We start from the raw sequence: 21,711 nt of genomic DNA, 5'->3' as shown, positions 1-21,711 counted from the left end.
AGCGAAAGAAACAGAAGATGTTTACAATGCAGACCTCTGATCAAATGGGAATATTTTTCAATGCTTTCAAGAATGTCTGGCACCTATGAAAACATAAATGTGAATTATTATTATTAACCCTATTTTATGACAGACTCATACAAATTAGTAAAACTATACATAGTCCCGTAAAAAATAATGAACAGGCAATTCATGTGAAGTTAAATAGCTGTGACCAATAAGTATATGAAAAGATGTTCAACCTCATTTGTCATCAAAGGATTACAAATGGAAGAAACAATGAGATATCATTTTTGACCTTTGAAATTTGAAAAGGTGAAAAGTTTAGTATTAGGCAGAGAGAAGAGAACCAAAAACTCATACGCTCTGTTTGAGGGAATAGAAATTGGCACAATTTTCTTAGAAGGTGCTTTGTTGGTATGTAGGACAATGCAAACGTTTGGCCCAGAATTTGCACTTCTAGGAATTTATCCTGAGGCTATACTGGACAGCTGTGCAGAGATGTATCCAACAAAAGCTAACCTTCTAAACATTTTAAGTATGTGCATTTCATTGCTACAACAATCCCATGTGGTAGATACCTTAATTATCCCCATTTTAAAATGGGGAAAATGAGGTTCTGAAAAATTAAATATAGTAAGTGGCAAGGCCAAGTTTTAAACCCAGGCAGTCTGGCTGTTACCTGTTTTTGTCCCAGTGCTCCCCAGGAGCATAGCTACAGGCTACCTTTAAAAAAATCTTAAAATTCAGGTGTATTTTACATACAGTAAATTTCATCCTTAAAAAGTATCTTAATATGTGGAATCTACAAAAAGAGTACAAATGAACTTATCTACAAAACAGAAATAAAGTTACAGACATAGGAAACAAACTTATGGCTACCAGGAGGTAAGCGGGGGAGGGATAAATTGGGAGATTGGGATTGACATATACACACTACTGTATATAAAATAGAGAACTAATAAGGACCTACAGTATAGCACAAGGAACTCTACTCAATACTCTGTAGTGACCTATATGGGAACAGAAACTAAAAAAGAGTGGATATATGTATATGTATGACTAAGTCACTTTGCTGTACAGCAGAAAGTAACACAACATTGTACATCAACTATACTCCAATAAAATTTTTTTAAGAAGTATCCTATTCTCAGAGCTTTGATAAATTCATCTGGTTGTGTAACTACCAACACAACCAAGATACAGAACAACTCCATCATCCCAGAATGTCCCCCATGCACTTTCTAGTCAAGCCCGCTCTCACCCCTAGCCCCCTGCATCCTCTAATCTGTTTTCCAGAATGTCTCATAGATGGAGGCATACAGTATGTAGCCTTTTTTTTTGGTTTACCTTGTCTGGCCTTTTCTCTTTATTTTTTTAAATTTGTTTTATTGGAGTGTAGTTGATTTACAATGTTGTGTTAATTTCTGCTGTAGAGCAAAGTGACTCAGTTATACGTATATTCATATTCTTTTCCATTATGGTCTACCACAGAATATTGAATGTAGTTCCCTGTGCTATACAGTAGGACCTTGTTGTTTATCCATCCTGTATATACTAGTTGCATCTGCTAATCCCAAACTCCCAATCCCCTCCTCCCCCACCCCTCCCCGGCCACCACAAGTCTGTTCTCTGTGTCTGTGAGTCTGTTTCTGTTTCATGGATAAGTTCGTTTGTGTCACATTTTAGATTCCACATCTAAGTCATATCATATGGTCTCTGTCTTTCTCTGACTTACTTTCCTTAGTAGGATAATCTCTAGGTCCATCCATGTTGCTGCAGATGGCATTATTTCATTCTTTTTTATGGCTGAATAGTATTCCATTGTATATATGTGCCACATCTTCTTTACCATTCATCTGTCAATGGACATTTTGGTTGTTTCCACATCTTGGCTATTGTAAATAGTGCTGCAATGAACACTGGGGTGCACGTATCTTTTCGAATGATAGTTTTTCCTGGTTATGTGCCCAGGAGAGGGATTGCTGGATCCTATGGCAACCCCATTTTTAGTTTTTTGAGGAACCTCCATACTGTTCTCCATAGTGGCTGCACCAATAGTATGTACCCTTCTGGGTCTGGCTTCCTTCACTGAACTTAGTGCATTGGAGATTCATCCACGATCTTGCATGTGTCAGCAGTTCATTCATTTTTAATGCTGAGTCGTACCCCACTGGCTCATGGTTTGTTTATCCATCCCTGGCTAAGGGGAGCTTGCATTGTTTCCAGTTTTTGGAAAGTCACTATAAACATCTGTGTACAGGTTTTTGTACCTATAGGCCGATTTTGATTTGTAAATTCTCTCTCACTGTAATCTCTTTGAAGCCCTCTTTTAAATGCAGTGTTCTATTTCAAGTGGAAAATTCCTGAATAGAGGGTAGAAATTTAGGAGTTCTAACCAGTTCCAGTTTACTTTGCCACTGGCTTCCTAATGACTCTGGACAAGTCGCTCTTGGTTGCTAGATCTCTGGTGAAGTCTTCAAGGTTCTCCAGATGAGAAAGCCAAGAGCTCAGTAGAATTGGTTGGGGTCACATGACTGTACTTTCTCTGCTCTGATTTACAATCCAGGACTGTGCTTTGCCTCTTGAGTCAGCTGGGCTCCTGCAGGGTTTGTGTCTCGTCTTGCCTCCTTTATGAGACAGTTTCTGGCATTCTCCCTGGCTTAACCAGAGCTGGACATCGCACTGGCCCACATCCATGACTCAGCTCCCTGAGCTCCACATCCATAGAATTCTGGCTCCTGTCTTGGCATTGCTCATGCTCACAGCCCACAGCATCTCCTCCAGACACTCTTCATCCCTGTCCCGGCTCCATCTCTGCTAAGCCCCTTCCCACAGCATTTTAAAGGTGAACTGGGGGTTGTCAAGTATAGCTGTTCACCTAGACCCACCCAGGGTCTGCTCACTGTCATAAAAGGATGATTTTAAGAGAAACAACAGGATTAAAGATAACTGTGTAAAATGATGGAGTTAAAGATGCTGTGTCAACATGGCAATGCTGACTTGTAAGTGGGTTACGAAATTGGCTTAAGAGTTTGGCACTGGAAAAACAGCTCATGTCTGTGGGAAGCAGGCATTTAGATAAGTCTCCTTGAATTTGGTAAATGTGTTTATCTAAAAATAGACAGAGGCTGCCTTTCCTCCTTGCTTTTTTATTGCAACATGTAAAATATTACTGAGAGGAGGGTTATGAGTTGAGGAAGAAAATGTTTGGAAAAAAAATGCGTGATTTTTATCCCAGAAAGTAATAATCCCAGCAGTCTGTCTGAAATGCTTCCAAATGAGCTCTGAAGGAAAACATTTATGAGTTGGATTGTGGTATTAGGTTGCAACATTCTAATTTACTGAGACTTTTATTTTCTTTTTTAAAAAATCCCACAAAAAATAAGAGTGAACTATCAAGTGATAAGTCTGCCTTATGAAAATTGTTTTCTGTGTGTTATTAGCATCCTGTGGCTGTAAGCATCACCCCTCTCCCCCTACCGTTGCTTGATGCTTCCCTAGTTGCATTTCATGTCACTGGATCAAAGGCATTTCACTTTATCCTTGCTGTGGCCACAGTTACAATATGTGTGCTGTCCAGTCAGTTGCTAAAAGTCTTGGAGAAAAGTTTGTTTCTTTTCGACTCGTCTCATTTATAAGTGGCTGACTACTGGGAATGATTTCAGAGTCTCCAAAAGAGTCTGGTATTGAGACCGAAAAGTCGGCCTCTGTATACCAGTGCTGAATCAAATCTCAGAGACAGAGTTTTGGGTGAAGTAGAAAAGAACAGCTTTATTGCTTTGACAGGCAAAGGGGGACACAGTGGGCTCGTGCCCCTCAAAACTGTGTGTCCCAGTCCAGGGGGATTTGGTGAGGAGTTTTATGGCAGTGCTGATAAGGATCAGGGCCTGAACTCCTTTCACCTGGCCTCAGGTGGTCCTCTGGTGAGCTTCTGTGATTCTCAAGGTTATCAAACTGTGACCTTCTCTCTGGAACATCTTCCATTTGTTGGGGGTTTTAGTTCTGTGGAAGAGCTCAAAGATATTATCATGTGTATCCCTTGAGGTGGAACCAGGACCCTGCCCCAAGGCTGCACCCTTGTTTCTTGGCTTCTCCTCCCTTGTCTCTGCATCCCCTCCCTTCACTGATCAACAACTGTTTGAACCTGCCCTTTGGAACTCAGGGAGGGTCCTGGAGGCTGAAGTCTATTCCCTACAAACAGGAGACAGGGACACAGAAACGCTTCTGTGCCCAGGAGCCCCACAGGGTCCTGCTCGGTTTCAGTATCCCACAAGACACTACTCCCACATCCATCCTGATAGGGAAAATCCTATGATTAAAACCTTGAGGGACTTTAAAAGTTTGCTAAGTGATAGGGACTGAATTGTATCCCCCCATCCCCCAAAATTTGATGTTGAAGTCTTAATCTCTGGTACCTCGGAATGTGACTCTATTTAGAGAAATGGTCTTTAAAGAGGTAAGGTAAATGAGATCATTAGGGTGGGACCTAATTTCATCTGGCTTGTGTCCTGTAAGAGGAAATTTGGACACAGACACACACATAAGGAAGACCATGTGCAGACACAGAAAGAAGGTGGCCATCTACAAGCCAAGGACAGAGGCCTCGGAAGAAACCAACCCTGCCCACATCTTGAACTTGAACTGGTAGCCTCCAGAAATGTGAGGAAATACATTTCTGTTGTTAGGGCCACCCAGTGTGTGGTACTTTGTTATGGCAGCCCTAGAAAACTGATACAGTAAGATACAAATTTATAGAGTTGCAAGGGAGGGAGCAGAGGAAGAAAGGAAGGTGTGGGCAGTGGTTCCCTATCCTGGGGACCCTCATTCAGCAACTTGTGATTGAACACCCATCATGAGCCAAGTCCTGCCCCAGCTGCCAAGGATTCAACAGTGAGCAAACCAATACATTCCCTGCCCTTCCAGCACTGATAGCCTATCAGTCAACTCTCCACGAGGGCTTGTTCAAGATGCAGGCCAGCACCCACCGACTCAGAGTCCCTGGGTGCAACCTACTTCCCCTGCATCATGTACATCTGATGGGAATAAGTATATTAGATCCTTCTCTGCTGCACGTTTGAGAAGAGGAAATAGTATAAGCTTCTGCAGCTGGTGTAGAGGAGCTGTCAGGGACAGAAAGAAAAGGAAGCCGGAGATGAGAGGGGCTGAGCATCCCCCCAGATGAGCTTCACCTACATCACAATTTAGCCTGAAGGCTGGCCAGACCCCACGCTTTCTGTTGTACCCTCACGCTCTCATGAATTTCTATTAGGGCTGGTAGTTTTTAGGAAACTGGCTATTACTAATATCATCCCAGGAAAATGCCAGCAAGAAGATATAAGATGATGGCCATACATAGAAAGAAGGGCGTCACGTGAACAGTGTTTGCTACTAAGAAGTACTAAAGAGGATTTTGCTGCTGGGTTAGTTATTCTGAAAAGCTCTCCCCCTCGACTCTTAGGAAGCTCTAGGCATGTTCCCTGAGTCATCGCATTAAGGCACAGGGCTAGGTCTGGTGCAAAGCATTAGAGCATCTAGATCTCATCATTTGAGTTTCTTTCGGGTCCCTCTCACCTCCGTCTAGTGGGTGAGGTTAAGAAATAACATATATTGACTGCTTAGCGTGCTTCACAGTTTGCAAATCGCCTTCAAAACAATCCTGAGCAGTGGGAAGCTAAGGTTCAGAGACGTAAGTGGTATATCCAGGATTACAGAGCTGAGAATGATGGGTGAAGAAATGAGAATATGGGGCCCCTGACTCCCAGTTTGGTGCTGTTTCTATCAAGCTGGCTACTCGTTCTCTTAGTCTAGCAGTTTGGCATTTAAATGCCCAGTGAATACAGAGCGAAGGTCAGGGGTTCTGCTTGTCAAGAATGAGTGCACCACCTTGAGTGGAGCCTCCCGTGATCCCAGGAGAGGAAGTCCAGGTTTATTTAAAAGAGCATCATTGCCTCAACTTACTTGTCTATTCTTTTTTAAAAATTTATTTTATTGACGTATTTACAATGTTATTTTTTTAATTTCTACTGTACAAAGTGATTCGATTATATATATATATACACACATTCTTTTTCATATTCTTTTCCATTACAGTTTATCACAGGATATTGAATACAATTCCCTGTGCTCTACAGTAGGACCTTGTTGTTTATCCATCCTCTATATACTAGTTTGCATCTGCTAATCCCAAACTCCCACTCCATCACTTCCCCACTCCCCACCCACTTGGCAGCCACAAGTCTGTTCTCTATGTCTGTGGTTCTGTTTCTGTTTCGTAGACAAGTTCATTTGTGTCGTATTTTAGATTCCACATATAAGTAATATCATACGGTACTTGTCTTTCTCTTTCTGACCAGGTCTATTCTTATTCTACACAAGAATAAGATAATTTGTTGGACTTAAGTAGAGTTCGAAGATAGTGGCCAGGTAAAGAAAGGAGGGAAAGAGTTCGTATGCCAAGGTGTGTGGCTGTGAGGAAATTGGTTTATGCATTCATTTATTCTCATTCATTCATTCAACAAGCATTTACTAGCCACCTCCAGTGCCAGCCACTGCTTGGGACACTAGAGTTCCATAATGAGCAACATTAAATCCATTACTTGCCCTCAACTAATAAAGTGTCCAGTCTCGAGGGGTGAAAGATGCATTTATCAAATAACCACAAAAAAATGTGTCATTTCAATCTGAGAGAAGTGTTTTTAGAGGAAGGACAACAGTCAGGAAAGTCTTCCTGAGGAAGTGACATTTGAACTGGGCTCCTAAGTGGGAAGCGAACTCCCGGGAAGATGTCCAGGGTGTGCAAAGACAGAAGGGATGCTTCAAGCAAATTACACTCAACTTTTAAATCGTATATTCATCAATTAAAAATGACTTATATGAAGAACACGCCCCGGGAGCTCAGAAGTAAAGGAGAGGTTCTAAGTAGAGGGGAACTAACTCCCACTCACCAGCGCCCACCCACCCATAAAAGGAGCCATGGCCAGCCAGAGAGTTTTTATTAACTATACACTTACAGCTAAGATCAAGGATAAATGATATCCTGTCATATTTACTGGTGCCTTGGGTTTCAGAAAGAAGCCAGCTTCTACAACTGAATGTTTGGAAGGTAGTTAGTTCGATTTAAACTGTCAGACTTATGGTTTCTGGCCTAGCATGTAAAAAGCTTGGAAGTCGCCACTCCGTCCGAGCAAGTAGAGAGCTGAACACACTGAAAAATCAACCACTCTTCTTAGATCCACACGAGCGGTGAGATCCCAGGGCAATCTGCTGCCTCCACGCTGGAGAGACGGACAGGCACACGCAGAGACTCACAGCTTCTCAGAGCAGCAACCTCCACGGGAACCAGAGTGGGGCAGGGAAACACGGACTCTACTGGTGAATTGCAGGAGGCTCAGCGGGGACAGCTCTGAAAGTTAAACTCCTCCAGGGATCCAGTCATGAGGGGTGTGGGTAGGGGTCCGCTTTCGTTAGTTTTTTCTCCTGGATCTCTACCACGTTCTCCCAGGGAACATCAAAGAACAATTTCTAGTGCTTCTGGCAAGGGGAGGGGAGAAGAAGTCAACTTGAAACACACCAGAGCACTCATTCCTCTTAACAAGGTCTACTCAGGAGAAGCTGGTCATCCAGAGCCTGTCCTGCTGGGGTAGGAAAAAGAGTCTAACCTGGGGGAAGGGAAATACCCAACCTCAACCCACTCTAGCCATCCCATCTCAACAAAGAAGCACGTGTGGTCAGAGTCCAGAAGCATAGACTCGCTAAAAGACTGAGACCTAATCACACCCCATAAAACACTCCTCCCCTCCCAATTCCCCACCAACATCTACTGCCATATTAGCTAAAGGCCTATTTGCAGCAGTTCCTTTTACCCAGTATATCATGCCCAGCTATCAAAAAAAAAAAAATGACAAAACATACTAAAAAGCAATGTACATAGTTGGAAGAGACAGAGCAAGCATCAGAACCAGATTAAGATGTGGCAGAAACATTGGAATTATCAGACCGGGAATTTAAAACAACTCTGATTAATATGCTAAGGCCTCTACTGGATAAAGTATTTAAGAATAGAAGCATGTAAGAAAGAGAGGTTAATGTAAGAGGAGAGAAGGAAATTCTAAGAAAGAACCAAAAAAAAAAATGATAGAGATAAACAATATTGTAACAGAAATGAAGAACTGTCTTTGATAGTAAACTGGATAAGACTGAGGAAAGAATCTCTGAGCTTGAGGATATCTCAATAGAAACCTAAAACTGGCAAGCAAAGAGACAAAAAGACTGAAAAAAAAAAAAAAGGAATGGAATATTCAAGAATTGTGGGACAACTACAAAAGGTATCACGTATGTGTAATGGGAATACCAGAAGAGGAAGAAAGAGAGAAAGAAACAGAAGAAATATTTGAAACAGTAATGACTGAGAATTTCCCCAAATTCATGTCAGTCACCAAACACAGATCTAGGAAGCTCAGAGAACATCAAGAAAGATAAATGCCCCCCAAAACTACACACTGGCATATCACTTTCAAACTACAAAAAAATCAAACCTAAAGAAAAAACTCCTGAAAGAAGCCAGAGCAAGAAAGCATCTTATCTGTAGAGGAGCAAAGATAAAAATTACATGTGACTTCTCCCCAGAAACATGCAAGCAAGAAGAGAGTAGAGTGAAATATTTAAAGTGTTGAGAGAAAAAAACGCCACCAACCTAGAATTCTTTCCCCTATAAAATTATCCTTCAAAATCGAAGGAGAAACGAACACTTTCTCAAACAAAAATTTAGGAACTTATTGACAACAGGCCTGCCTTGCAAGAACTGTTAAAAATAGTTCTTTAGAGAGAAGGAAAATGATAGAGGTCAGAAACTCAGATCTACCTAAAGAGAGAAAGAGTACTTAGGAAGGAAAGAGTGAGGGTAAAGTTAAAACTTTTATTCTTCTTGTCCTTAATCTAACATGTAAGAGTTAGATGGGATCTCTTGAGAAGTGTGTACAATGGCCCCCAAACTGTCTGCCTGAAAGATGGGAGGCTGGATGCTTACCCAACGGTTCTCATCCCTCAAACAGCAGTTGAAGGTGGTCCTGAGGCTCTTTATCCCCAAACACCTCCAGGCTGCACTGGTATCACTGCTACACTCACCTGCTTCAGTGCATTATTCTTACCTAGGACACTTTAATGGCTTTTGACCTCAAGTTTCTTTTCTATTACAACTCATTCTAGCCATTGCTAAAGACTGAAGTACTTAAAGTGTCATTTTTCAATGTAAGACATATTATCTTTTTCTGTTAGTTTCCTAATAAAGTACCAATTATTTGACATGCTATTCAAGGCCCTTTATTATCTGGCCCAAATCTTACTTTTGTTGACTCTCTCCATTTATGCTCCCACCCCTTTGGACCAGATCACTTCCCAAACTGCCTTTTCTTATTTTTAAGTTTTTGCTCGTGCTCTGTTCCTCTTCTGGAATGCCTTCTCCATATCACCACTTAACAATCATGCCTATATCTTAAGACTCTACTTAACCAATACTTCCCCCATGAAGCTTTGAACACTTTAGCCAGGAGTACTTTCTCTTTTAAACTCGTTCATTATAGTATTTTAACCTTCTTAAAACTCTTCTCACATGCTATCTTGTATTAGTTAATTGTTAGATACTTTGTCTCCATGATTGCATTGTTTCTTAAGGGCATGGATTATGTCAAAATAGTATAAATGTGTCATTTATAACTAATATCTAATGATTGCCACTAGGTGCTATTCACAATGCTAACTGCCTTATATATATTTTCTAACTTAACATCCACAACACCTTTTTATTATTTATTTATCTAATTTTTACTGGAGTATAGTTGCTTTACAATGTTGTGTTCGTTTCTGCTGTACAGCAAAGTGAATCAGCTATACGAACACATATATCCCCAATTTTTGGGGTTTCCTTCCCAATTTAGGTCACCAAAGAGCATTGAGTAGAGTTCCCTGTGCTATACAATAGGTTCTCATTAGTTCTCTATTTTTCATGTGGTAGCGCAACACCCCTTTAAAGGGGGAACGATTAACAGGCAGTGTTGTATCCATTTTTACCAATGACGACTAGAGCTTGAGGAAGTTCAGCTACTTGTCAGGGTTACACAGTCAGCCAGTATCACAGCTAGAATTTAAACTCGGGCACATGAGAGCAGGATCTTTGTTTAATTCAGTCAAAACCTAGAAGAGCGCCAGGCACATGAAAGGCACCCAATAAGTATCTGTTGAGTAAGGTAATAAATTGTATTTCCAAAGCACAGTCTTCCTGAATTTCATATAACCAGTAAATATTCTACTATTATCATCTTTAAAAAATGGAGAAAATTGGTAGTTGTTCTCAACATTAGCTGAATAATATTAATGTTGCCCAAATACCTGTTGTTGACAAGTAAAATGCGAAAATGCTAAGTTACAAAATATAGGTTGAAAAATAAAAATTGATTTGTTGATTTCAAGTAATAAACCTGGTTTGAAATGTAATATAGTGTATGGGAATATGGCAATGTGTAGAGTTCAGTGCTTTACAAGTCTTATCTTGACAACCTAGCAGCCACGAGTGCACCTAGTATCCAGGTCTTGGTTTCTAAATACAATCCTTCAATAAGAGGAACTAGAGCTCTTTGAAGAATGGTTGATTCCAGGGCTGGGGCAGGGCAAATACAAAATGAGCTTGCAGTATCTTGCGGTGTCAGAAAGTAAGGAATATGCTCATAAAAGAATAGGGAATGGTGAAAAAACACAGGAACCAAATGGCAGGAATTCCCAATGGCCAAATATAGGACAATTTAAGCAACCAAGATAAATAAATACAGTAATGGATTATAGCCCATAAAACATACACAAGTCCACAGAGATATAAAAAATAGAATAAATAAATAAACAGGTAGAAGAGACATCTTTTTCTTATTTTAGAACTGAAATTAATAAGTGTAGAAGGAATGATGGAAATAGAAAATCACAATGACACAGTAATAATGGTTGTAGGCGAGAATCACCAATGGGTGCTAAGATTAGTGGGCAAAAGTATGATGAGAAATAGGATATTTACATAATGTCGTGGTATCTCTCCAAAGATAATTATTATGCAAAGGGGAAAGTAGTAACTTTACAGTGGCAAACCCGGTTCATAGACATCACTGCAAGCAAGTGATCAGAGTGTAAAAGGACAACAGACATCATCTTCTGCTGTGATACACTGGGAAGGGCATAGCATTTGTGTGGTACTTTTGCCAAAAATACATAACCTTAATCTAATCATGAACAAACATCAGGCAAACCTAAATTCAGAGACATTCTTCAAAATGTCTCACCATATTCTTCAAAAGTGCCAAAGTGGTGACAGCACAGAAGGATCAAGTGGTCGCAGATGGGAGGAGACTGAGGAGATGTGACAGCCAAATGCAGTGTGGGATCCTGGGTGGGATTCTGGACTAGGAAAAGAGCACTAGTGGAAGAAATGGGGAAATTCTATTCGAATTTCTAATAGGTCTATAGATTAGCCAATAGCCAATTCACTATGGCTGTACAAGATGTTAATATTAAGAGAGACTGGGTGAAGGGTTTACAGGACTCTCTGTACTAACTTTTCAACTTCTCTGTCAGTTAAAAATTATTTTCAAGAAAAAGTTAAGGAGAAATCTTGTATGGTTTTATTAAATCCTGAGTTTTTTTTTCAAAGATGGAGCCTTAATAATCTACCCAATATTACAGAGAAATCTGGGAGGCAGTGAGTCTAGATCTTGGATTATAGAATCAGAGTTTAGAGTTTTAAAAGCTCCTTGGAGAAGCATTCCGTACATCCACATCACTTTCAGGTGAGGAAAGCAAGGCCCAGGGAGGCTGAGTTACGAAAGTTTTGGTTCTAGAACTCAAGTCTTTGATCTATCGATTCATTTTTACTTCTACTTTACAACATTGCTGGATTCAAGTCCAAGAACTCTTTCAGTTGATTTAATTAATTCAATTTAGTCTAATTTCATAAGGTATTTTTACAAGAAATGTAATATTCTAATGTCTAATGTGTTTATAATGAAATTATGAAAATCTTGCTCAAGAAGAACAATGTTTTGCTTTTCATAAAACCTTGAGTAGCACTCTGAGAAGTAAAAATAAACTTTGACTATAAGATTTGAACTTAGTTCAATAAACTTCAAATCAGTTTCAAGGAGCTCAGGGTTTGATTAAAATGCATTATTCCCTTTGGTTAAAGCCACCCTTTGATTTCTTCTCGCGTGTAGGTTCTCTCTTGCTTGTAGGTTCTCTCTTGCTTGGTTGTTTGCTTATACACACACAGCGCATTCATTAAAACATGATAGGTCACTTTATGTCATTTGGTACAATTGTCTGAGATGGCTTCATGATATAATCATTGCCTATTAGGGGCCATAGCAAGACAATGGTAGTCTTGGCATTCAGCCCATGTTTTCCTCCAGTTTTTATTGCCTGTTAAGATTTCTATTCCTCAACAAAACCTGCACTTACCCCCTTCCACCCTGCAATGTCTGGGCTATGCATTTAACAGATGGCCTTGTTATACAATCAACTTTAATGGGATTAGACTGTATCATTGCATTTTAGAGATTCTTCCTTATCACAGCTGTTTCTTCTCTGAAATGCTATCACTCATATAATGTATGCAAGGTACTCCTCTGGTCAACCCTAGTTTTCCAGAAAGCACCAACACAGAAACCTGAACACATCTGTATTTTTTTCTTTTAGAAAAAGAGGATTTGGGTGCCAGAAATGAAAGTACTTATGACTGCTATTTATGTATGTGTGTGACGACAATACTTATTGGAAAAAGTCTAAAAAATTACTGAGTGGTTAAGCTAGATGTTAGGAAAATTACTCCAAATATTTCTACGGTAGAACCTCTGTGTCTCTAGAGCTGAAACTCCCCGTGTTGGTCCATTAAACTCTACTTTTCTCGGGTACCTGGGACCAAACTTCCAGAGTCATTTTCACCATCACTGCTCCCCACTCCTACCTCCTCCACGTTCCATTAGAGCCAGTCATTACCAAGCATTGCCTATTTCCTAGTTACATGATTTCCTCAGTTCCTTCCTCTTAGCTGCCATCGTCATCACCCTAGTTTGGCCCCAGTTGATATGAAATGAAATATCCTTAAATGCCTACGGGGCTGAGGGGAGAGAGTATTTTCCATCTTTGGTACCCAGTAAATCACAGTAGTGAGATACAGGAGAAGTCCCTTATGCCTCATCTCCCACTTAGGGACAGAAGTAGGATGGGCTGAGTGGTGGAATTACATCATAGCAGGGCAGCAACCTCATCATATGAGCAGAAGCTTCTAGTGAGGGTCCAGAAATAGGAATCTGATGACTGGTTCTCAACCTGGCAGAGTCCCAGTAGTTATGTTCTTATTCTCATATTCCTATTTGTCAGGGGCAGGGGAAGCAAAGGTAGTAGTGTAAATTAAGATTGGGGACCATGGACATTGAATAAGCAAAAGAAAATAATATCAACTAGTGTAATAATATCAACTAAGAAAAAGAATACCTCCGAAATATAGTCTTGTTTTAAGACTTGATTGAAGAGCTACCATTTATTAAACTGTGCTCTATACAATCTCATATTAAACACCTCACCTCATTTCATATTATATAAACAATCTCATTTCATCTTTATACCAACATATTATTATTTGAATTTACCGATAAGGAAATTGCAGTTCAGAAAGGTTAAGGAATTGTTTTACTCTTACACAGCTAGAAAGCAGTGGAGTCAAGTTTTAAACCTGCGCCATCCATCTCCAGAATCCTAGAATGCAGTTTTTCAACATCTTACGTGGCCCAGCATGTCTGGGAAGTAGCTTTGATTCTGTTTATGTTAGTCAAACAGGTTTTCTTTCCTATTCTAAGCCATTTTACAACATTTTGTAAAAATCCTCTCCCAACCTAGAAAGTGCTAGTACACACAGTCCAGTGATTATTATTTGCCCCATAATACCAGATAAGGAATTGGAAGCTCAGAGAAATCAATTAACTTGTCCACTGCCATACAGCTTATCAGTGACAGATGGGAATCTGAACCTGGGCAGTCTGATTTCCTTTCCCCTTCACAGCCACTCTGCCAATTTTAATATGGTTATATTGATATTGGTTTGATGTTTCCCCAAAAGAAGTAGAGTGTCATCCAGATTTACCCTATATACTCTCCTGCTGTGTGTGTCCACACACATACACACACACACACACATACATATAAGTGTGAGTGTACCTATGGACATAGGAGAGAGATTCAGAAATAATATTCCAAGGAATATGAACTACATTTATCTTCTATGCAGTGGCTGGCATGCTTTGGACTCTTAATGCTCAGGACTATGCTGTAATTGCAATAATGTCAGCAATATAATTGGCCTCATGCCTGATTTTGCCAGCATTCTTTTCTTTTGCTAAGACAGGAAGACTAAGTATCTGGTCCTGCCCAAATACAGAGCATCTGTAACTTGCAGAACAGATCATGTGACAAAGGGTAAACGTCCATCAAACCACCTTTGCATGTCTGTGCTTTTGATTATTTTCAAGGTACTAAGTGATCTGATTTCTAGTCAGTCTGGGGGGGGGGGATGAAACAGCTGTAATTCACAATTAATATATGTATCAAACATCACGGTCAACCTTAGTCTTTCTCCCCGTGAAAGGCAGCGGGCTTGTGTCAAGAACATGTAAAGAGTACATGCTGCTCTCTAACGAATGGGGCAATGTGTGTGCCCCGCCATTATCATAGGTAGGTTTCACAGCAGCCTTGCCCAGAAATGGGTCAGTGGCAGGCAGTGTGGACCAGAGGAAGCACCTAAAATGAGGGAAAATTGTTCACCTCAGGAATGGGAAAAACAACCCCATCAAAAGCCATCACTTTGGATACGCACACTTTTTCAAGTGTGTTCCACTCCATAACAACTCCGAGTGGTTTGACGCATTTCAGTTCAGAATTTCAAATCTGTTATTGGCTTTTGTGTTTGTTTTCTCCTGAATTCTGCAGGTGAACAGGTAGATAAAGTGACAAGGTTTGAAATTTTGTTTCTGTTCTATTTAGAATGGAGGACCTGAAACAGGGCCACTGAGAGCCCACACCATGCCTGTGTGTGAATTTAAAGGTGCATCTGTTCATCCCAAGGGAAGGGAACCACCTGGTAAGCGAACCTGCCCCCTACCTGCCCCTGGTGGGACACAACCTGTACATCATTGGCTGCAGCCCGGGTCACGAAATTAGCTCCGGTTCTGGAAGTATGTCAGGGGCTGTGCAGGTGCCTGTACATGGAGCTTACAGAGACTGTGCATTTTCCTCAGCTAATTCATTTAATTAGGGCCAAATAATTACAAAATTTCTGAAGTCCAACAATATTTTTTTCATGATATACTTTTAAAATTTACAAGCATAATGTTCAGCAACGTGCTTGAATTTTTTCAAGCGTTACATTATTATATTCCAAAATAAGTCTTGCATTTAAAGACAAACATTACAATGCTCATTCTTTGTTATAATTCTCTGTCTTTCTCACCTAGAATATTAACTCTGGGAAGGCAGTGACTGTGTCTGCCTTGTCACAGCACAGTGTCCAGCACATAGTAAATACTACTACATATTTTTTAAATGAAGGAAGGAATTTCTTATTTTTCTTTTAGACCTTGAAACTAAAGGGACAAATATAAAATTTCTGATGAGCAGTTTAAAAATCATTTTTATTCCTTCATTTAAAAATAAAATTTTTTCTTTTAAAGTACTTTCTTCACTTCTTGCTACAATGCTTATTTCCTAGGGCCATTTTGTTTTGTTTGATAGGGGAGTCATAATGGGTACCTCTTGGGATACCTGCACAGTCCACAAGTCAACTCCGACTTTCTTTGGAAAACGTCACTCACCCTTTGCATTGGAGCCTATGAGCTTTCCTTCCCCGGGACTTAGGACTGACATAAATTATACACAGTCTCTTTGTGAGCGAGTACAACTGAAACGTGCAAGTGCTGGCGCTGAAACAGCACCGTGTGCTCAGAGAAATACAGTCTGCTGGGAGAGAAAAGCGTAGAGAGAGAGACCAGAAGAAGGAAGTCCTGACAGTCTTAGATCCCAGTCAGTCCTGACAGTCTTAGATCCCAGTCAGTCCCTTCCAAGGTCTGGCAGAATCCCTGTCCTCCCTTGAGTTACTTCTGTAGCCTTCATGTAAATAGCTCCTTTTATGGCTTAAGCCAGGTTAACTGGGTCAGTTCCTAACAAATGTGATAATATATTTTAAATGAAAAGTAAGTGAGGTATTGTTTTCGATGCAAAGATACCTTCCAGGAAATGTAGAGCAGTGCAAGAAAAATTGAATAGTTTCAATGGGGCTTCCTTAACATCGCCAGATGAGGCAAGAGCAGGTGGTATACCCTAGCATCACCACACAGAGGCAGTCTGGAGGAAAGAGCTTCGGGTTGGTTTGATGGCCGGGCGAAGAATAAATGAAATGCCAGAGCTCAGCTAATAGGTTCTTGCCAAAACAGAACTTCGCGCATCTGTCTGCTGTGAGCACGGGAGCCAGGCAAAAGGACGCTAGGGCAGTGTTTCTCAGAGTAGGGTCCTGGGTAAAAATACAAATCCCTGAACCCCATTCCAAACCTGGGAAATCAGAATATCTGAGCGGGTGCCATGCATTCAGCCTTTATTAATAGGCACAACGGGCAACTGGTATGCACACTGTCTCGGAGCTTTCTACTCAGGATGTGGTGTGAAGACCAGCAGGGATGGTGTCACCAGGGAACTTCCTGGAAGTGAGGGGTCTTTCCCACCCACCTGACCTACAGAACCATGATCTGCATTTGAACAAGATGACCAGGTGATCGAGATGTTCATTAAAGTGGGGGAAACCTTGCTCGAGATCATGAGTTCCCTGCTTGGTTGTACACTGGAACGACCCAGGTCACTTAAACACATTACTGCGGTCTGAGTTTTACCCCCCAGAGAGTTTGAATTAACTGGTCTGGAGGGTGACCTGCGCATAAGCACTTTTAAAAGTTCCCCTAAATGATTCTGATGTGTAGCCAAGATTGAGAACCATTGCTTAACAGGGATGACTAGATACATCCTAGAAGAAGGCATTCAATTTGTTGAATGGATTTCGAAACTCATGGACGGGACCATAGTCTGAAGACAGATTTCTTTTGATTTGAAGGAGCAGGAGCCCAGAGGGAAAGAAAATTGTATTTCTTTTTAAGTTCCAGAAAGAGCTGGTTTGGAAAATCGTAAGAGAGACCACAGAGGAGGAGAACTCAGAGTTTACAAAATGAACTATGGAGTCTAGAAAGCATGCCACCCAATAACCTTTGGGGGAAAAGAGGGCTTTTGCTACTTCTTAAGAAAAACCCAAGAAGACTGCAACCCTCTTAGGTGCTGGAGTAACAGATGCCTAGGTGGAAAATTAGCAATGGCTAAAGGAATAATCTAGGATAAGCATAAAGGCAATCTCAGAGACCTGAAGACCCCAACTTGCGAGTCCCAATCGTGGCACAGAAGCATTTGCTGAGAGTGAACCAGAAGAGGCCAAAATAGAACAAGGAGGACCCAGGACATGTGGAACTTTTGAGCAGTGGCCATTACGCAGACCATTGGATTAATCACCGAAGCTTGAGCAACATGTCAGTGACCCTGAGAGACTGAGCTATCCTTCAGCCAGAGGCCAGCAAGTACAGATGACGTGCTTGGTCCAGCACCCCTTTCTCCGTCCCTGGACAAAAGGCACCCCCTTTGCTACTCCATTCCTTGGGAGAGGTGCTGCAGAGGGAGGAAAGAGGGAGTCTTGAATCCAAATGAATACTTACCCAAGGGACATTAAATCTGAATCTAGAAGTGACTGCAAGATTGAGGTTTTCCACCATAGGAGAAATGGAGGCTTGAGAGCTAAATGGGATTCGCTTATAGAAGAATGAGGAAAGTTCCACGTCTAGTTCCTGAATTATGCCTGCAAATTTCAAATCTGCTACACGAGCCAGTAGGATCTAGTCACCTGCCCATAAGGCAGTTTTCCTCACATTAAGTCCCTGGGACTTGGTATCAAGATAAAAAGGCTTCTTTGAATGGCGCTCTGTTTGCAAGAAAATGAGGATGAGGGGAAATGTTGCACGATCATGAAGCACAAGACACCTATATCTGAGAGGCAGAACTGGGACCAGAACTCAGGTCTACTGTCTAAGATGCACTGATGAACTCTGAAAGCCTCAAGGCTATCTTGAGGTTAAGAAATCAACTAAGTGTCATAACGGTCCTGTCTTAGTAAAGAGCATTTACTCTTCACACAGACGGATACACTGCATTAACGTCATTCATTACTGTAAAGTGAATCAGCCTCAGTGGATAAAGTTATTGACTAGTGAATGGCCTCAAATGACCATTTTCTGATTGTTAAGAAGGGCTGAAAAAGATGTAGTTAAGAGATGACCAATTACTGACACTGTACTTACTTCCTCTGTTCTCTGTCTCACTCCTTTACCCCCCTCCCTGGAGGGAATATTCTTTGAGAGAAAAGTTGTTTCATGTTTCTCTCCTTCCTGGCCCTTATTTAGAAGACTTCAAAGGAAATCACTAGACTTGACTATGTGATTGATACATCCTATATTTCCCTCACCTTGTGGAAGGCATGGCCATTCTCTGTCAGTTCCCTGGTACTAAGGGAAGACTATGAAGGGCATAAGGAATAGCAATAACTTTCTAAAATAACTGTTTCTCAGGACTTCCCTGGTGGCACAGTGGTTGGGAATCCATCTGCCAATGCAGGGGACACGGGTTCGATCCCTGGTCCGGGAAGATCCCACATGCCGCGGAGCAACTAAGCCCGTGCGCCACAACTACTAAGCCTGCGCTCTACAGCCTACGAGCCACAACTACTGAGCCCACGTGCCACAACTACTGAAGCCCATGTGCCTAGAACCTGTGCTCTGCAACAAGAGAAGCCACCGCAATGAGAAGCCCGTGCACCACAACAAAGAGTAGCCCCCGCTCGCCTCAACTAGAGAAAGCCCGTGCAGCGATGAAGACCCAACACAGCCAAAAATTTAAAAAATAAATTTAAAAAGTAAAATAAACTAACTGTCTTTAAAATTGTGACCCAGGAATTGAATTTCATGAATCGTCCTGACATAGTTTGGGAAGAAATCACATAGGGGATCTAATTTTTGGATTATTTAAAAGTGAATATATTATGTATGAGACTCCTCTCCCCAAAAGAAAACCTAACCAATCATTGATTAGGCTAGTGTAATATAACCCAAGAAAATGAATTTCACTAGATGCTCTTGCAGTTGCCATAAGGAGGACCCATTCATATACAATATAATTCTAAATCCGCTTTGAGCCCACTACAACGTCTGTGTTAGTGCCATTGAAAATTCCTGGCAAATTTATAAGAATATGTTGCAGAATCCTTTTTGCCTAATCCTGGAGGGGAAGAGAAAGTCAAAGGATTGAAATTAGTGATGTATATTTAGGCAGTCAGCTTATTGGAGTGATGCCCCAAACCAGCAAATGCTCTACGTATGGAAAATACTCAATTAGGGGAGGGCTGATGGAAAGAGACAAGGTCTCAATAAAGGGTTGAAGCTGTCAGTGAACTATTAATGATTTCTAACTGTTTCTTGAAACCATCTTAAAATAACCAACATAAAAGGGAAAATTGAACCACAAAACCAAGAAGTCTAATGTTGTCTGTTAACAACCCCGATTATTGAAACAATCCTTTAAGACAAATCTATATTTTCATACAGCGTACATAAAACATGAATGATCTCACTGGGCTGTATGGATCTCCACTGAATCCTCACTGTGAATTAAGCATTCAAAAATTGGTAATGATCTGTATCACAAACCAGTTCTTTATGCTTTGCTTTAAAAGTCATTCTATCTTCGGAAAACCCCCAGACGTGGCTGGAAACTATTTATGTTCCAAAACCATGAGCTCATGACAGAAATGCTGAGGTGCATAAGTCAGTTCATAGGAGCTGTGAGCTCAACAGGGAATTATGGGGTTAAAATTAATTGCTCTGAAAAGTTATCTGATGCAGGCTGTCGTTGTCAATGGAGACCAAATTACTGAGGAGTTTCAAATAACAAACTTTTGTTGCAAAGTTGCTAAGTTTTATGTCCAATGCAGTTTTTAAAAAGCCATCTTGCTTTTTAAACTTCCTCTCTTGACAGGAAAAGGAGTGTTTGTTTTGTCTGTCTTCAGAGTCTCATGAAAGTTGCTTTGGAATGGTACCCAAAGAACCCGTGTGATGGGCAAGCTTGGCCTTAACCTGTACAAGAGAACCGCTTAAACACGATGCATCGTCCAGAGAATAGCTCTTTCTAGGAAGCAGACTCTGTTGTAGGAAAAGAAAGAAGAACTTACCTGGGTAATCATTCTTGTCTATGTCAGAATCTCCTCTTAAAGTAAAGCCGAATCCAGAAGGGACAGCCTGTGAGGCCCACACTCCTTGCAGGATTTGGGAAGCCTTGGCGTTTAAGCCATTCTTGTTACCGTTGTAAATGAGTACTTTGCCTCTTTGGTCCTTGCCTGCAAAGGGCGCACCGATGGCGATGTCTACAAACAGAGACACACAATTTTTAAATAAAGAAGAGTATTTTAGAAAGAGAAATAAGTACAATCGAAGAGCAGTACCAAACAGCCCAAAGGGCTTCTTAAGTTTTCCATGAAACTCTGTAGTACTGCAACAAGAGGAAATTATTTGTTGTCTTTCATCCATCCAAGAAATATGTATCGAGTGCCTATAATGTGTTGGGCACAGTGGCTTCAACGGCGAACCAGACACTGCTTTTCAAAAGTTTATATTCTGGTGCAGGGAATAGACAATTTGAATAAAGAAATAATCAAGAAAAGATAGAAAGTGACAAATGCTATGAAGAGAATCTTAAAAATACTGATATGATGGAGAGTGATTGGATTGTTATTTTAGATGAAGTGGTCAGACAAGGTGTCTCTAAGGCTGATCTTGAAACTGAAATCTGGGGACAAGATGGAACTGACCACGTGGAATCAGAAGGAAGAGCATTCCAGGCAGAAGGAATGACTGTGCAAAGGCCCAAGGATGCAAGGAGCTTGGCCCACCTGAAGAGCAGCCAGAAGGTGATCTACGTGGGAGCTTAGTGAGTAATAGGGAAGAGCTGAGTCAGATTAATGGGCTGCGTGGACCAGATGAGGCACCTTTGCAGAGTACTTAAGAGTTTCTTGTTAAAAGAAATAAACAGGGCTTCCCTGGTGGCGCAGTGGTTGAGAGTCCGCCTGCCGATGCAGGCGATGCGGGTTCGTGCCCCGGTCCGGGAAGATCCCACATGCCGCGGAGCGGCTGGGCCCGTGAGCCATGGCCGTTGAGCTTGCGCGTCCGGAGCCTGTGCTCCGCAACGGGAGAGGCCGCGACGGTGAGAGGCCCGCATACCGCAAAAAAATAAAAAATTAAAAAAATAACCTCTTTCACAAATATTATATCCTTGAATGATTACATCCTCCCATGATGTAGGCGAGGACTCTGGGAAACCGAGAGAGAACCCTATCGCCTGTCTCCCTGTTAAACATAGCAGTGAATGAAAACTACCTTCCATATATTGTGTTCATCAGGATTGCTCGAAACAGTACACCTAACTACTTAGGTTTACATGAAAAAGAGCGCCAATAGCACAGTAACATAACAGCCCGAGCTGCGGACGATGGTGTGT

General features: G+C 41.2%; 1 protein-coding gene and 1 long non-coding RNA gene across 3 annotated transcripts in view; one reads left to right on the top strand and one right to left on the bottom strand.

The window, feature by feature from the left end:
• Positions 1 to 21,711, top strand: part of LOC117196125 (uncharacterized) — a 224,209-nt gene that overhangs the window by 35,460 nt on the left and 167,038 nt on the right. The window contains exons 5-6 of the long non-coding RNA XR_004476189.2: positions 11,690 to 11,825; positions 15,070 to 15,166. This is a non-coding gene — a long non-coding RNA (uncharacterized LOC117196125). The remainder of the gene's footprint in view (positions 1 to 11,689; positions 11,826 to 15,069; positions 15,167 to 21,711) is intronic.
• ITGA8 (integrin subunit alpha 8) overlaps positions 1 to 21,711 on the bottom strand; it is a 178,849-nt gene that overhangs the window by 98,926 nt on the left and 58,212 nt on the right. For both annotated transcript variants that reach the window (XM_033403460.2, XM_004278600.4), the window contains exon 13: positions 20,390 to 20,581. In XM_033403460.2, coding sequence (XP_033259351.1) covers positions 20,390 to 20,581 — 192 coding nt within the window. The remainder of the gene's footprint in view (positions 1 to 20,389; positions 20,582 to 21,711) is intronic.

This window comes from Orcinus orca, chromosome 2 (assembly GCF_937001465.1).
Source record: "Orcinus orca chromosome 2, mOrcOrc1.1, whole genome shotgun sequence".
In the NCBI taxonomy this organism is placed as follows: Eukaryota; Metazoa; Chordata; class Mammalia; order Artiodactyla; family Delphinidae; genus Orcinus; species Orcinus orca.
Note: the sequence above shows the minus strand (reverse complement) of the source record. Positions and strands in the feature narration are given on the sequence as shown.